This window comes from Alligator sinensis, unplaced genomic scaffold (assembly GCF_000455745.1).
Source record: "Alligator sinensis unplaced genomic scaffold, ASM45574v1 scaffold280_1, whole genome shotgun sequence".
NCBI lineage: Eukaryota > Metazoa > Chordata > Crocodylia > Alligatoridae > Alligator > Alligator sinensis.
Window position 1 is genome coordinate 45,777 of NW_005841835.1, and position 17,652 is coordinate 63,428.

Here is a 17,652-nt window from a genome sequence, read left to right on the forward strand (position 1 = left end):
CGGCTGCGGCCTTCGTCTGGCCACGCAGGCTCCCGCCCCCGGGCCCGGGGGAAATGCCGCCTCCGTGTCCCTCCTTTCCTGACTGGAAGGCACCAGAGCGCCGGGCCTCAGCCTCTTTCGTAGCAGGACCCATTTGTAACCATAGACGGCCAGTCCCAGCCCAGTGCTCCTCCCTCACTCCCGACCCGCTGCCCCCGCCCCAGGACCCAGCTCCTCCGTTTTTCTCCTTTAAAGGAGAACCCTTTTTTAAAGTTTGTTCATGACCCTTTCATACTTTCTTGAGACCCGCTTTTGGGTCACGACCCATGGGTTGAGAAACGCTGCACTAGAGCAGCTTTTACGGTGCAGAGAGCTCGGGGCAGGGTGGGTTGGACACGCGGGTTCCTTCTGGAAGCCTCTGTGACTCCTCATGCTGGGCGCCAAATCGTGCCAGCGTTGTGTGGCACGCCACAGCCCCCCTGAAAGGCTCTCGGGGTGCCCCAGGGTGCAACAACACCCCGGTGGAGACTCCTGGCCCTAGTGCGTAGCTCTGGCTTTCATGTCAACCTCAGGACAAGGGGAGTCCCCAACACGCCAGCAGCCAGCCCTGTCTGGTGGAGACTTCTGTTACCTGCACCCCACTTAGCAGAGTTGCAGCCATATGCCTTTGGGTTATGGTGGTGGTTTCCTGGCTTTAGCAGCTGATGGCTCTTTGGGGAACCTATAGAGCCAATGGAGCACCTTTGTAATAACTTGTGGGGTCATGCTTTACTCGTGAAAAGAACTTGGCCATCTGTTGAGGAAGTTATTATACCTTCAGCCCCTTGTTTTTACGTCTTAAACTACGACTGCCTTGGGCTTGTCTTGGTTGCATATTACATCAATGCTCCCAGTGCAGCCCTGAGCTAGGACTTGGAAATTTTAGCATGAGAGAACCTCTGTTTCGGTCATCCTGTTCATCCCAAAGGATCCCGCAGTGGGTCATGGACAGACTCTTGTATGAAGTCTACTCTTCATTCTCCTGGGTGCTGCCATGACTTCACTGCTGTGGTGCTACACTGGTGGGCAGTTATGCTGGTGTCTGGCACTGTCTTCCACGCCTGGTTTGAGAGAGTAGGAAAATATTTACAGGCCACAGCCTCCCTTAGTCTTCTTTTTGGCTCTTTTTGGTGCTGATTGGCTCTGGTCAGAGCAATATGTCCCAGTGTGACCAGGGAAGCAGGATATGGAAGATATTAATGAATGTGACAGATGCTTATTTGAGAAGGTACAACTTGGAGGAAAATTCTCATATTGCTCCAATACTGCTTGGTACAAATATGTTGGTTTTTGGAAGAGATGGATGCCTCCTTTTAGCTTTCTCTAGTAATAGATTTCTAACCAGATTCCTAAATTAGAACTGCAGAATGAACCAGAGAGAAGTGGACTTTTCCTGATCCCCTGCAGCATGAATTCACTTATATGTTTACCACTATGCCCTACTTAGTAACATATCTCTTGCCCCAGCAGATGTTATATTTTCTGAAGCTAGTAGGAACATTACTGTGGGGTTGCTGTCCCATTTTGTTGTTGTGTGACAGCCTCCCACAAAGCAACAAATATGCCCAATCAATGTCACTAAAAAGAAATAACCCCAAAATTCAAACTTGCAAAAAATGAGAAATGACCATCACACGTACAGCTGTTAAACCAGCCTGACTTGACTACTACTATGACCTTTCTGAAATAGAGTTTAACTCTTGAATACTATAGGAATCATAATTTAGCTCTTACAGTTCCTAGGAGTTATAATTGTGTGCCTAAATACTTGGGAGATCAGCATGTCAGAAATGCCTGATGCATAGGCTTGGCTGCAAAACTAATACAAGAATACATCACTTTGTATTAGTGCTACACTTCTAATACAGGCAAATTACTTTGACTCAGGCTGCAGTGATACTGCTGACCCATACATGCTTTTGTCCTGGGTGATTCTCCATTAAAGGATGAGTGGGAAACAGGAAATGAAAATAATTTTTAAGTGGCAGCACTGTCCGCTAAAGGGCATATGTGCCTCTGCAGGTTTCCTAACAGGAGTAGGAATAGATTAATTCTCATGAACTCTATAAGGGAGAGGACTACTCTCCTGTGTTCCCTACTGACATTAGTATGTCCATAAATGTTGAGTTGGATGCCATTTTATAGATGTTCATGGATATTGGACACATACCAGGTGATGATTTATCATGGTCTTCCCCGTTCTTGTACTGGGATTCCTGGTAATTTCCCCACTGGAGCTTTCTCATCTCCAAATGTTTTGTGATTCCTGTGTTGGGAGTGGCCTCTCCATCATCCTTTCTTATGTGCATTTGAACAGGCTATCAATAGAGGAATGATTCTTCCTCTATAGTTGATCTTCACAGTAATGTAAATGGCTGCCAGAATGGCTCTTGTGCTTTCCCGGAAATACACCTACTCCAAAAATTCTAAGTAATGGTTAGTTGTCAGAACTTTCCAATTTCTGCACCCCACATGGCTAACTGTGTGCCAGTGTTCATAAAATCCCTTTTGCAATATTTAGACAAAAGATAACGATAAATAAGCTCAGTTGACAGCCTTCTGGCACTGTATGAAAAATATGAAACCAATCTAAAACTTAACTGTCATTTAAACTAGTGACTGCCTCATTGAAGCTAGCTGCACTGTGCCAGCAAAACTACGCAGAATATAGTCCAGTGTATCCAAGAGGCAGCTTTAGCTAGTTAGGACTGCAGGTCTTTTTAACATTTATATTTATGTGTCTACAATTCAATTCTTCTAATGTATTCATATGATTTGAATACACTGAATTGTAACTGATTTTACTCAGGGTAGATTGGTTTAAATCAAGTCTATTTAAATCAAAACACAGTACACACTTACAACTAACTAATTTATTAAGCACTAGTGTTAACTGTTATAGTATTAGAAGCATGAACTGTGGTTAGTGAATTAAACCAATTATTTCAGGTCCCCTGGAGAAAAAATTCTAAAATGCCTAGGTGAAAGTCATTTGAGCTTAAGTTCCTACTTGCTTAAGTCTCTTTAAAATGAGACCATCTTTTTTGCCTAGGCTGTTTTGAAAGTTTTTCTCTCTTTCAGGTTTTTAGAACTCAAAAATCTCATCTTCCCCACCCCTTTTATTCATGGACTAGAAGCCAAAAACCAATCTCTCCTGCTTTGTCAACTCCCAGTCAATTTCTCAGTTTTGATTGAACCAGTCCAAATTAAGAACATACTCTTTCTGCACCTAAAGAAGAGGCTACTGCTGGTAAAAGCTGACTTAACACTTCCAGGGTTTTGCTGGTGATTTCCACCAGCTCAGTGGTATAACTTTCCTTAAAACATCCTCAGCAAACATGTACTGCTTGAATAGTTCATCTCTAGCCCTGAAATTTATTATGGTTGCCACGGCTGATGAGTGATTAGTAGATGCCTATGTCATAGCAGTATTTTCTGTTTGGCAGTTAAGCATCTACCCTGGTACTTTGTATTAAGAATATTGGCAAGAAAATGAGGTGCATCAAATGAGCACTGCACCCCATACATTATAGTTTTCAGGTTTGCTTCATTATCTTCTAAGTTTCTTCCCATCTTTGTTACATTTGCAGCATTGTGTGTGAAAAGGCCATGCACATAACACTTGAATTTTTGCTCAGTTTGTTATAGCTTTTACTGCTGCTACTTTTAAATATTCTGCAGTGTGGGCATTTCCTGTTGTATCAGTTGTTTCTGTGAGATCCAGTCTTCTATTGTCACACAGGCATGTATGACTGAATCGTTGCGTACATTCCATCAAGATTCAAATGAACACTTTCCCCCTCTATATTTTTGCACACTGTTCAATTTCCTTCTTTGCTGATCCTTTGCATCCAGTACTATAGACCTGGATCCTTTGCAGGGTCAGGCCACTAACACATGAAATACTGTGCCATATTTTTAAAGCTTGACCTCAAAAGTTAAATGTTTCCCCCCTCATTCTTATAGAGAAGAAAATCAATCTTTAACTCCAGAGTTTTTAGTAGAGGCTCATTGACTCAACATATCTTATTTAAATTATTTTAATAGATTACCTTAAATTTATACCTTAGCCTATGCTGTATTAAATTCACATTTTGTTTTAAGATGGCTTATTTTAAAAAAGGAAAACTTAAATATTTAAGTTAAAAAATAAAAAAATCAATTTCAATTTTAAAAAAATCAGTTAAATAAAAAAAATCATTTTAATCTGATTTCAGTACCTTAAATAAGCCAGTAAGTGAAAAGAACCATGGCTTTTAACCCTTGCTTTGTATTGGCTTTTTGGCAGATGCCTTCTTTACATGTCGAAAAAATGTGCTTCTGGCGAAGAGCCCGTCCACCAAGGTAGAAGGCACTTCTGCTGTGGCTGGTGGGAGGTTGGTCCCAGAAGAGCAGGAAGCCCTGCTTCAGCAGTGGCTGGAGGAAGGATCTGGTGTGCTACACACCAGTGAGAGCACTTCATCAGTGGGGAAGGTATCAGCCACACTGACTAGTGACTGGCTTGAAGGCCCAGAACTATTGATGACCAGCCTTAGTGACTTGAATGCAGCTCCAGAGGTAACGTGGTGCAGTGATGAGCATGCTGATGAGCTCCATACCTTCGTGTCTTCAGGACCACAGCAAGATGCAGAAGTTGAACTGGCAAAATTAGCAACAGAGGAAACCGTGGCTATAATGGGCAATGCAGAATGGGCAGCTATAAAACCACAGACAGATCATCAGATTTCTGGCTGCACCTCTCCAGCCACAGAGAGGCCAATTGAAGACCCAGCTGTGCTGGGATGGAGTTTAGCACTTGACACAGACATTATGCCAGTGGAAACCCCAGCCTGGTCCTTTCAGGATATGGTACAGCTTCAGCCTCTTCCAGTTGAGATACCTTACCATGGTGAGTATTAATGCAGTGTTGTTTCTGATTCTGAACCTACTGTGCTAAAGTAGAGCTTGCTAGCGCACCAAAAGTTGTTGCTTTTCCTATATGTGGAGGCTGAAACGTGGGGAAGCTGGTTATGGCTGATCTGGCTGCCAGAAAGGTATAGGTTGTATCTTTCTATGTTAAGTTGATGGCATCTACTAATTTATATAACAAAAGTAATTTTTCCAAAGAGTAAAGTTAGTAATGTCATTGAATGTCATTGAACTGGCTCATGTTGCATGACAGTTTCATTTAGAGATGGTCTTTAGGGGTGGTTGACTTTCCTGAAAATTGTCAATACTCATCCAGATTAATCCAAGAAAGTCATTCACGGGCACATTCAATGTTCAAAAAGTGCGGGTTCAGGGAATGGGAAAACAGCCAGTCCCTGTCTCATTACTGGCATCATAGAAAATGGGTCAGATCCATGGTGGGTATCCCTCTATCTCCTGCCTTCCTGTCTCCTGATACCTGTAGAGATTTTATGGAGAGACTGGGAGGATCTTTCTGTACAGTCCAGTGCACCAGAACCATGCTTGAAGAATGCTCCTCTCTTTGAATTTCGAGTCATGTCTTATAACATTCTGGCCCAGGACCTGGTAGAACAGGGCCCTGATCTGTACCTGCACTGCCAGCCTGACATCCTGAACTGGAACTATCGTCTCCCAAACATCTTGCAGGAGATACAGCACTGGGATCCTGATGTGAGTACTGCCTGGGCCCGTCCATGTTGTGTGTCTTCAGAACTTGAATTCCTTATTCTATCTAACTTTATGGTCCTTTAAATGAATGGGCATCTAAGGAGGAGGCTGGCTGCCATGGGCACGAGGCTTGAGCCTCTGGAATGGTTGGAGCCCTTGGATGTGTGCTCATAGGAGCTTGTATCCTGACTTGGATATGTGCCATAGGCTCCAACCATGTTTGTATTGGAAGGCCTCTACTTCTGCCAATAGAAGTGGGGGCAGGAGAGTGTGGTACATCCTTTGCTGAGTAGGCAGAACCTGTACATGAGGTCTAGGAATAGACCTCATTCCTCCCCCAGGTCCCCTGAGAAAGTAATTGCCAAGCACTGGTGGCATGAACAAGGTCTCTGCCTTCTTTCTAGGTTCTGTGTCTCCAGGAGGTACAAGAGAATCATTACTGGGAGCAGCTAGAGCCAACACTGAGGATGATGGGTATGTCCCACCCTTCTCTAGGTGTCTGGAGCTCCAGCTTTGAGGCTGGAGCTCCAGATGGAGCTCCTGATGGATGGTGGTTTCTTTTCAGGCTTTGTGAGCTTCTACAAACGGAGGACAGGGAAAAAGACAGATGGCTGTGCAGTGTGCTACAAGCATGCCAGGTTCCAGTTGGTCAGTGTCAGCCCTGTTGAATATTTCCGGCCTGGTCTGGACATCCTCAATCGGGACAACGTGGGTCTGGTGCTGCTGCTGCAGCCCTTACTCATAGAAGGCATGGAACAGAAAATACCCAGTCCCTTGTGTGTGGCCAACACTCACGTGCTGTATAATCCCCGCCGGGGAGATATCAAACTTGCACAGATGGCCCTGCTCCTCGCAGAGATTGACAAGGTTGTGAAGACTGTTGAAGGCAGATACTGCCCTATCATCCTGTGTGGAGACTTGAATTCTGTACCTGATTCTCCATTATACAAGTTCATCCGGAATGGTCACCTCGCTTACCATGGGATGCCAGCCTGGAAGGTGGGTGCACTGAGCATGGCTTGGGACAGTTCAGTGTTGTAGGGGGCGGAGGGCCTGTACAGCTACCTTGATCGCTGTTAGAAGGCTACTTCCACTTAAAATGAATCAGCACCATTCAGCCTCTGACTCTTAGGCAGTGTCTCTCTTCTCATATTCCTAACACAGTTGGAGATTTCTGAAGCAGGAATATATATATATAATCTCTTCTTTCTCACCACCAATTTTGCTTGTTTAACTGGGTTTCTTTTTTGGTTCAGACAATGAAACTACATTGATCAGTTTTAGCTCATAAGCCTCCTTCACTAAACCATGGCTGTTGGTTTTGGTGACTTTTTGGTGTATGGGGAAGTGCAAATTCCTGGAAAAGTTTGTCTTTATGTATAGACTTCAGACTGATGTATACAGGACACAGCCATACTTCACCTATTCAAGTGCTGTTTGTATCTCTGTGCCTAGATTCACAAATATTTGCAAGCTCTTGCACAAAAGCATTAGCTTTCAAAATAGTACATGCAGGATACCTCCCTGCAGATGATTATTTTTCTTTTCTTGCTAGTCCCATGTTTCCTAACCTGCAGTTGCCCTGGGGATCTATATTCTGCTTATTTTGCTCATGTGGCTATAATGATTTGGCTTCATATAGGCCTTTTGTGCATTTCATTTTATGAAATATGTATGTTTATCTTGGGAGGCTTCTGCTTTGTTCTTGGTTTTCTATTTTTACCTCTGTGGTGGTGCCTCTCTGCAGGTGTCTGGACAGGAAGACTTCTCCCAGCAGCCGCACCCACGGAAACTACTAACACCGCTCTGGCCCAGCTCTCTGGGTATAACAGAAAGCTGCCAGTATGTCACTCTTTGCCAGCCAAAGAAATCAGGTGAGTTGTAGTGTGACTATGGTTTCACTAAGGGAGCATGTTGCCCCTCTTTTCAGCTTTTCAGTAGTTTTCCCCTCTTGGAGGATGTTGGCAGAGCTTCTGGGCAGGGTGTGGGATTTGCTGCACTGAGCAGTGTTCTGGGCAAGGATTCTTTCCTCCTCCTTTGCTCCACCAACCTGAACTACATCTCTTGTAAACCTCACTGTTCATCCCAACCTGGGCTTCTGCCATGTACCTGCACTTGCAGGAAGCTGAATCAAGAGCATATACGCTCTTAGTGTCACACAAGTGCTTTCCACTGTATGTTCTAGATGCACCAAAAGATTCTTGTCTTTCTTCTCGGATTCTCAAGTGCTCTGTCACTCTGCTCTGCAGAGATGCTTCAGCCAAAACGCAGAGATGCTTCAGCCAATGTCAAATGGCTCTTGATGAAGGGCCAGTGGAAATAGAGTTCTGTGGTGATCAGGCTGAACCCTTGTTTCTTTAAGGCAGGTATCTCCTCAGAGTGTGTGCAGAAGTAATTTTTGAAACATTTCCCAATATAAGAAGATCGAAAGCATTTCAGCCACATGACGTGTACAGCCCCCTTGCAAGCCCCAGTTGGAGTGCTTCAGAATTGCTGTACTTCATGCAACTGCAGCTCCTCAGCAAGGCGGCATTATGTGGGATTCCACTTCCCCCTTTCTGCTCTGGTGAGAGGGAGAAATGAGAGGTAGTGGGGATTGGGACTGGAGAGCTTGGCATTGGTGGCAGCATCACGGTCCCCTTCTCTCTCCTCTCTCCCTCTTAATGGAGCTAAGGGGTAGAAGGGATTGGTGCTGTGGAGTGGGGCACTGGTGGTGACAGGGGTTCTGAGTGCTTTGAGTATCTGGGTCCAAAGAGTAGGATCTTGGTGGTAGAAGGGGAATATGGAGCACTGTGGGATTCTGGAGAACACAAGGGTCCCCTGGTCTTGTGCACATGTAACAAAATAGTACCTTGTTTCAAGAGGTAGCATTCTGAAGTTTTTCAGTTGCTCTTGGAACATTTCAAAGAGCATGTGTATTTCCACCATTGGCCCTTTCAAAGATGTTTGAAATGTTTCAGTTATTACTTCCACTCACACCCTCCAACACTGATCTTGGACCCAAATGCTTTATTTGAAAATCAGCTCTTTTTTGCCACTGGAGCACTAAGGAGATGTATGCTCTTGACTTGTGGAATACTGTGATACCACAATGGTGAGTCAGCTATAGGTATGTAAGTCACTGGGACTAGCTTAGAGCCTTAGACTGTCCCTTTTCTTCTTCAAGTCCCTCATCATGGTATTAGAGTGCTAAGGCATTCAGATTCCTTGCTGAAGTTGCCACTAGGGCAAACCAAATAGATGCCTAGCATCCTCTGTAAATCTGCATTTTTTTTAATTCCCTGTGTTTGAGCTGTCTCTGTCTCTGCAGATAGATGCAAGTACAGCCGGGATTTCCTGCTGCAGTTCCGTTTCTGTGATGCTGCCTTTGAACGACCTTCAGATCTGGTCCTGCTAGAGGGTGTGACAGATGCTAAACCAGGTACCAATGGCAATTCCACTCTTCTGCAGGTGGGAGCTGCCTTTGTGACAAGGACCAGCTGGTAGAGGGTGATTTGACACAATTAGCTTGAAGAGCTGAGACGTGAGGGAGAACATAATGCTCCCTGGTCACAAACAGATTTTGTAAGGGCTTAGCAGCAGTTCTCTCCTCTCATGCTGCTTGAGATGTCATCTTTGTCTTTTACTCCTTTTCAACTTTGCCCTGACTCTCCAGTCGGCACTGTTTGTCCTGAGGGTGCCTTGTCCTTGGGCACCATCTGTAGAATAAAGAGGAACTGTTGGGGTAGTGGGAAGAGACCTGATGTCTCCTGGGAGATTTCCAACTTAAATTGCTTCTGGTCCAGTGGCACATCCAACCAGAATCTCTTTGCTCCTTTTATAGAACGTCCTGCTTATTGGCCCAAGCACCTTGCCGTGGGGGATGACCCTCATCTAGAGCCATTCTTCCCAAGGTAACATGGACAAGGGAGACTAGGTGGGTCCCTGGAGGCATGTGATACCTCTCTTAGGAGTGACAACTTTCCATGGACCCTCCTGTGATCATGAGTGACTAAAATAATGTAATGGGCAAAATACCTTAACTTGTCCCCACTGTGACCACAAAATAACACCCTGGGGGTGGTAGAGAATTAACCAGAAAGTTCCATCTAGAGTTACTGGAACCATTTAAGGCTCTTTTTAGCAGTTGGGAACTGCCAGGTCAGCACTGGACTGGTGCTGCAGCTCAGTCAGCTCAGGATTGAGATGCATGGGAAGAGGTGTGGTAATGATGAAGGAGTTTCCCCAGACCCTGCCTGCTAATTGTCTTGATATAATTGGAAGGGACTATGAACATTAAAAAATAATGGAAAAAAATGTAGCAATGTTGTATGAACAGTTGCACCAGGAAGGCAACTTCTTTGTTTGTGATTCTTTTGCCAAGTTCTGCATCTGGTCTGTTTCGTCTGTGCAGGTCTTCAGGTGTAATCCAGCATGGCTTTAACTTGACCTCTGTCTACAGTCACTTCTTGCCTCAGAGAGGTCACCCTGAAGTCACAACTATGCCTATGGGCCTTGGAGCCACGGTTGATTATATTTTCTACTCAGCAGAGCCCACTGAGAATAGGAACAAAGGGGGTGAGTGTGGCAACATGGGGCCTCTTAAAAGAAGGGAAGGAACTGCGTGTTACAGCAGAATGGAGTGTTTAATGGTGTCCCTGCCATGCCAGGAGTGGGGCAGTGGGTAAGGCATCAAGCAGCTTCCAGGGATTTGTACCCAGAAGGGACTGAGTGTTACAGAGCACGTCTACATGTGCATTAAAGCACTTTAATTGATGCACATTAAACCAGTACCTTCAGGTGCCTAGACATGAGCACCGAGTCTGCTGTGACGTGCTGGAATTTCAGTGTGTCGGAGCAGACTCAATTAATCAAGTCTGCTGGAGTGTAGCAATTACTACGCTCCAGCAGCCTCCTGCGCCTCATCTATCAGCATCCCCATGCTTAAGTCATGGTTGGGGGCACTTGAACTAAAGCTCGCCGCCCCCAATCCCTGGAGCACATGTAAAAGTGCCCTCCGTTGTAAACTACTAGGAAAATACGCATTAGCCTGTCTTAATGTGCATTAACTAAAGAGCGTGGAAATCCAGCGCGTCAGAGCAGACTCAATTTAATGGAGTCTGCTGGAGCATGGAAATTGACACGCTCTGGCAGCCTTCCACGTCACATGTATCAGTGTCCCTGTGCTGAAAAAATGGCGGCAGGGGACTTTGAAATAAAACGTGTTTGATAAGCTTTAGTTCAAAGTACCTCATTGCCATTTTTTAGCATGGGGACGGTGATATATGTGACATGCAGGTGCTTTTAATTAGCCCAGCTTACTAATTAAAGTGCCTGGTGCTGCATCCCAGAGCACATGTAAAAATGCCCATAGTTTTTCAAATGACACTTAACGTACATTAGCCTATTTTCATGTGCATTTACTAAATAGCGTGGTTTTTAGTGATGCTTTAATGTGCATTAAAATAGGCTAATTTACATTAAAGCACATGTATAGACGCACCCACGTTGTAGGAACATGATCTTCTACCTCGGTGCATGACAAGATTACCGAACTTCATGTTATGGAGAATCTGTAAGTGATCTGTCTGTACTGGTAAAAGCATATAAGAGGACTTCTAGTAGCATGGACTACTACTTCCTGTATTCTAGCTTTTTGCACTGGGTCAGTTGATCTAGCTGTTGTACATATAGTTTGTACCCTGGACCACACCTTTGGTACATATAATATGTACCTTGGACCACACTTCTGGCTTAGAAGCAGCACAATCCATTCCTAGAAAGAGGCTTATCATATCACCTTCCATTGATGCTCTATCCATGCTGCCTCAGGCAGGAGTTGAGTTGATGGGTCTATCCAGCCTTTTAGCTGATGTGTCCTTTCCATTCCCTCACCAGGTCGCAGGCTGTATCGAGATGGAGCCCTGAAGCTGCTTGGCCGCCTCTCCCTTCTCTCTGAAGATGTCCTGTGGCTAGCAAATGGTTTACCCAATCCTTTCTGCTCATCCGATCACCTCTGTTTGTTGGCTAGCTTTGGCTTGGAGATCTCCAGCCTCTGAAAGGGAAATTCTGTGGTCCCCTCTCCCCTGAGAAGAGTTGATCTGAATGCAGAAATCATGCATCTGGAGCCCCACTCTGCACATGGGGAAATTCTCTCCTGCTCCCCCCAAATTCCCGTTTTTGAGGTTCTCCTCTTCTTTTCTGTAATGGGAGTTTGGTGGGCAGGGGAGATTACATTTATTGCTAATCCACAGGGCTCCAGTGGTCTAAGCACCATTGCTGACTGATGTCCAGTTGCACTCTGGCTGCACCCTTTCTTAAATGGACCCTGACATTTAACTCCCCTTTTGTCCTGCTTTGGCAAATGTTTTAGTGCTGCAGGAGCCAAGACTCCCTCTTGTTTACTTTTCTCTTCTCCAACTCCTTGGAGCTAGGCCAGAAGAGATGCAGATCTGACAGAATGTGGGGGTTTTTTAAATTGACTGTTTGCTGCCAAGCAGCATGGGATGCTTGCATCCATTTTCGTTCATGCCGACGTGGCGGTTCTTTTAATTTCTCAGCAAGAAGATATGAAATGCAGCCCCTTTAAGCTAAGCCCAGGAGTTTAGGTTTCACAGGCAGGAACAGGCTTGGTGACTGCTTAGTAACGGAACTGAAATGACCTTCACCCAGCGATGCCTAAGGGTATTCTGTATTGGGCGTACTCTGTTCTAAACCCAGCACACATGCCACAGGGTGAGTTCCTTGAACTCCTTTTCTGTAGGGGATGTCTACACCTATGACTCACTGCACCAATGACATCTGAAACTAGAATTGGTATTATATGGAGGCCACTGTTTTGCTCTGATGAGCTGTCAAACCACCATAGCAGAGGTCTAAAATCCTTAGGAAGGCTTCCAGTACTTCTTTCCTGACTCTCGGAACAGTTTCTGTTCTCTTTCATGCTTGCAAGCTTTAGAGATGGATTTGTCAAGATCCTTTTTTAGAGGAGAAAGTGGTGCTCTCTGGCTAGATAAGAAAGAGTACTTAGAGGCTGTAGCCGTGTGCATTCACAGAACAGTGCTAAAGACAGCTGTACAGCCCGGTAAGCAGAACCATTTGGCTGGAAATGCTGCATCTACCTCCTCCTCCTGTTCCTGTCAGTTTGTACTTCCTGTAGTCCTCCCCAAACCCCAGCTGTTCCCTTTGGCCTACCTCCTGGCCCAGACAGTGTCATACAACATCATTGCCTTTTTCTGGAACTTGCCCTTCCCTAGGTAGGTGAGCTGATAAAGCTACTCCTCTAACATTGATGTGGAGGCCTGTGTTTTTTGGAGCCAAAGTTTCAATAGTTGGATCCATTGTAGCTAGCATGTTTGTTGATATAATTACTAATCATTAATAGCTTGTTACTTCTGTTAGGTGTTGGAACTGCCTTCTTACCCACCCACCCTCTCCCCCTCCCAGTGGGGCAGATGTCCCAACCTGGCTCGACTTCTGGGGCTCAGCTTTTTCATTAGTGTGGTGTGAGAAATATTGGTCTCAAAGAGTTCCCTCCTCTTAAAAAAATATTTTGCAGTTGAAAAGGCTGATCTCACCTCAGCCAACTTTCTCGGGTAGGTTGTGGGAAGCTTGAAATAACTAAACTTTTGTCTAGAATATTTGAAAAGTAAGTTTGGGAGGGTTCATTGTTTTAAATGTTACTTTCTTACTCTTGTTTGAAAAATAAAATTTTAGAATGTCAGAACATTGCATAGTCAGTGCAGCTGCTGGGGCTCCTGAGGGCACAGCCCCCTCCTTCTGGGGGCCCAATTACACCCTGAGGTTCTGTTAGCCAGAGGTGTGGAAGAGGGTCAGGTTTTGTGCTATGAGCTGTGTGAGGGTGGTGGCAATGAAGAGGGAGAGAGTGCTTGGCTGACAAGTTATCAGCTTGGGCCCATTTGTATCAAACCGGGCATCAAGAGTCTTGGCCTTTGATGTTGTTTTCTCCTGCACAGCCCGAAAATCCTAGCAGTGACCTGTTTGTGAAATGGCTTTCTGTGCAAGCTCAGTCTGGGAACCCCTTCCCTCACCCATCATGTAACCAAGGAAACCCACTGAACTACTGCTAGTTTCTAGAGTCACTGGCCAACTTCCAGACTGTATCAGCAGCCTCTGTTTAGTGAACCCTAATCTTTTCCTCATTCTGTGCTAGGGGAGAACTGTGCTTGTATACTGTCTCCACCTTTCATCACATACTTATGGGGTGATTTCTGCTTGCCAGTGTATGAGTGGCTGCATTTCTATCCCTGCTGTGGGAAGTTGGTGAGTAGGAAACTTGTCCCTCAGAGTGTGTGTGGTCTTTCTGAAAAGTAATTTGGTGACTAGGTTTGCATTTGCCCTCTCTTGCTTTCTGTAGTACCTCCTGGCCCAACTAACATGGATATTTTTGGGATGATGATTGGGGATTGAGCAGAGAACTGTTAGCTACTGGAACATGCACATAATTCTGATGGTTTTATTAATTGCTGCAGTAGTTTTTATTTTTACTTTTGTGACTGGTGTGCTTATTTACAAATCTAAACCCAATCCATGTAACCTGCCTGGGAACACCCATTCCTATACCAGACTGCCTCTAAGGCCTACCTGAATCTAAAAAGTTTAGTTTGTACTAAAATGGTCACAGGCTGAACATGTTCAATAGGATGAAGTTGTGGGAATTAGGTGAAACCCTCCAAAATTCAAAGTGCTCAGAGTCGTGTGACAAAGTGCAAAGTATTTGAACTCAACTGGTGTTGGTAGCCACTGCTTAAGTAAAGGTTGCAGAGTATTTACTTCAAAGATGCTGGCTCAGATCCTATTATTGAGATTCAGTTACTTTTGATTTTGAGTCAGCAAAATTCAGGAATCAATTTTTAACCAATAGATTTGACATAAGAATCTGACCAACAATTTAAAATGCTCAGACTTTAAAAAAAAGATAAGGTCCCATGGCTACACCTCAAGTCAGAAGGGCAAGTGTGAGATTGCATATGTTGCTTCAATTCATTATGTGTATACAGATCGCTGCAGTCTTTAATTCTATACTATTTCTAAAATATTAGCTGGCATTTTTTTCTATGGAGTGGTAAGTTTCTTTACGTATATGAAACACTCCTAGATCCTGGTGATTTATATGTGAGTAGCTAGATCTAGATGATAAAACATATATATTAGATGCAGAGAGTGAGTAGTATGTTGTAGTACTATAAGAAGAATTCCATGTGATGGTGTAATTAAAGACTGAGATAACAAGTAACTTGCACCAGGAGGCAAAGTTAGGTCCTTATTGCACATTACACTGTGAGCTGTGGAAATGTTGATCAGTGTTAGTACTAGCTCAAGTTTGGTTCAGTTGCACTTCAGGCCTGGAGGAGTGAAATGTAAGATTTCCCCCTCTCTACTATGGGCTGTCCAGTTCCCTTTCTCCCCTGCCACCCCTGGGGTTCCCCCCACAACTTGCTTGTGGTTGCCTGGCTGGCTGTCCTGGGGAGCAGACAGGGAAGGGTTAAGCAGCCTGTTCAGCCCCTGTGGGCTGCTTCTCTTCTCTGGGCTGAGCAGCAGCAGCAGCAGGTGGCTAGGCAGGTTAATCTTTCCCTGGTTGTTCCCAGGATGAACAGTGTGGGCAGCCACAAGAAAGTGGTGGGCAGTGAGCAGGGAACTGGGGAAGGGGGACAGTGGGTCCAATCTAGGCTGGCACGGGGGCAGGTGGGGTGTTTACACTACTAAAGTGTAGCCTAAAGTGGCTAAAGCTTAGTGTAACATTAGCTGGGCTAACAGGGATCAGAGAGAATCCTGCCCTGGGTAACTTTGAGCCATCTAATGAGTGCTTAAAACTAATTTCAGGTGTTTAATGTGCGGACAACCCAGGTGTTAAGAGCTCCAGGAGCTGCCCAAAATTACCATTTTTAATAAGGTTCTTAAGTTTCCATACGTAGTCTTACCTCTACCACAAATGACTGAAATGCTTAACCAGGCAATAGTGTTTGCAGTACTTCTCTGATGGATTGTGAAGGGACCTGGAAACATCCTTCCAGGAGGGAGTAGAACTGCAGGAATACCTTTTGTATTAGGGAAGTGAGAATGGATCAGAGCAGGATCCAAGCACAGTGCGCTGTAGGAAAATAGAGCCTTCTCTTAAGGCACCATGTGACCGCATTATATTATCAACTAATCCAGCTGCAGGAAACTTGCAGGCAAGGAGGCACATTCATGTTTGAGTCTGTTTTTGTTAGGTAAAAGTTTAGATGGATGGCAACTTGTAGAGTACTCTGAACAGAGCCAACTGGGGATAGTAAGGGCTGGACTCTTTTGCCTACTTGGAAATTCTGATCTCTTTGCTTCTTGATAAGTAGTATATTTTCCTAAGCCAGTTTTTGGGAGATAGCATAAATAAAAAAGGGTAGACAATTGGGAACAATTAACAGAATTCCAGCTTTTGGCCAGGTTCTCCTGTTCCTCACCCCTTTTCTTCTAAGGCATACATGCTGCCAGCTGCTCTCAGAACTATTGACATGGTTATTACATCCAGGGTACTGATGTTTGTTTCTTCAGCAGCTGGATATAGGAAGTTATTAAAGGGTTTGAGTTCACCTGTAGTCTCTGGGTTAATGTACTCTGCTTGAGCTGTCAGGGTATTGGGTATAAAATATGTCAGGTAACTCTGAAGTCCACTTCCTGTGAGTGGGGTTCACTTGGCCCGTAAAGTACAGCAGGTAAGATAGAGGGGATGAAGTCTTGCAACTACTGATTTGTGAGAAGTTGGTGGTGATTTTGGGGGGCTTTTTTGGCCTTGATTTTATTACCCTTGGTTGAGTTCGTTTTTCTGGCAGGTAGAGCAGCTTATACAGACTCTTACAGAAAAGGCAAGTATTATGGCCTGATACTGAGTGAAAACCTAGAACTGCAGAAATTAGTAATGGCAGCAGGTGGTCTAAGAGAGTATCAGCTGCTGAGGAGTCTTAGAGGGGCTGGAAATTTGCAGTCAAAGCCCAGCTGTACAGCCTTGGGCAAACTGATGCCTTGCTCCCATCTAGCACTCAGTCTGACCTATATTCACATGTTTGCTGTAGTGATATTTAAACACTAACCTTCAACTGCTCAAAAGATGGCAGGTCCTGGTGGAGGAATGGGCATTGTTCTAGCGTGTAAAGTGGAACAGCAGCTTCATGGAATGTACAACCACCTCCAATATAATTTTGAACATTTTATCATCTACCTCGAATTTAGACCTACTGGGGTGGGAAGCAAGGGCCTGGCTTACAAACCTTGCAGATCTAAGGGATAGCTACTTTGGAGACAAGGGGCAGAAACATGAGCTGACAGGGGGCTTGGTACTTACGAATTGCTGCATGAATTATTCACAGATTACTTCAATTTAGAGGTACTGTTGCATGTTATCTTCTGGGCAGGCAGGAGTACCTACCCTAATCCTACCTCTCTTACTTCTACATCAGCTGTAAGCTTTGCCTGTATGTCTTTGCTCACATGCTGCTCTTCTACAGCTCTGAGGGATATGCTCCATCTGAAAGACCTCATACTAAATAAAGTTGGATCCTCCCTCATGGGAAGGAATAAAGTTTTGCAGCTTCCTGTTTTCATTAATGCTATTGGATTTAAGAACTGCTGGCTGGCCTCAGGGGGATGTGTTATCTGAGAAGGCCCCTGGACTGTTGTTTAAAAGCTTAAGTTAGGTCAGCATCTGCTGTTCTTGCAAGGACAGAAGGCTGGATCATCAGTTAGATATCAGAGGGTGAGAGGCCTTTGCTCCCAAGCTGCAGTTGCTGCGGGCCCAACACACCACCTTGCTTCAGCTTGATAGTCAACATTATGAAGTCTGTTCCTCTGCTGTGGTGCCAGGAAGCCATGTGTCCTGTACCTGCTCTACTACTGGGACTGCAGCTAGCAAAGTCTTACCTGTAAGCTCATAAGGCAGAGATTCTTGCCCCAGGGGATCTTTTTTTCCTCTTTCCTGCAACAGCACGTATGTAGTAGCCCATCTGCATTTAGTCCTTTGGCTGGATTTCAAAACCACACATCTGG

At 44.8% G+C, this 17,652-nt stretch overlaps 1 protein-coding gene across 1 annotated transcript; it reads left to right on the forward strand.

Annotated features, from left to right (window-relative positions):
* Nucleotides 1–4,310: 4,310 nt before the first annotated feature.
* Nucleotides 4,311–17,179, forward strand: ANGEL1 (angel homolog 1). Its single transcript, XM_014519066.2, has 9 exons — nucleotides 4,311–4,906; nucleotides 5,411–5,637; nucleotides 6,039–6,108; nucleotides 6,200–6,633; nucleotides 7,382–7,508; nucleotides 8,945–9,055; nucleotides 9,458–9,527; nucleotides 10,028–10,191; nucleotides 11,512–17,179. The coding sequence occupies exons 1-9, from the start codon at nucleotides 4,540–4,542 to the stop codon at nucleotides 11,670–11,672; spliced, it is 1,731 nt and encodes a 576-aa protein (XP_014374552.1). The 5' UTR covers nucleotides 4,311–4,539; the 3' UTR covers nucleotides 11,673–17,179.
* The last annotated feature ends 473 nt before the right edge of the window (nucleotides 17,180–17,652 follow it).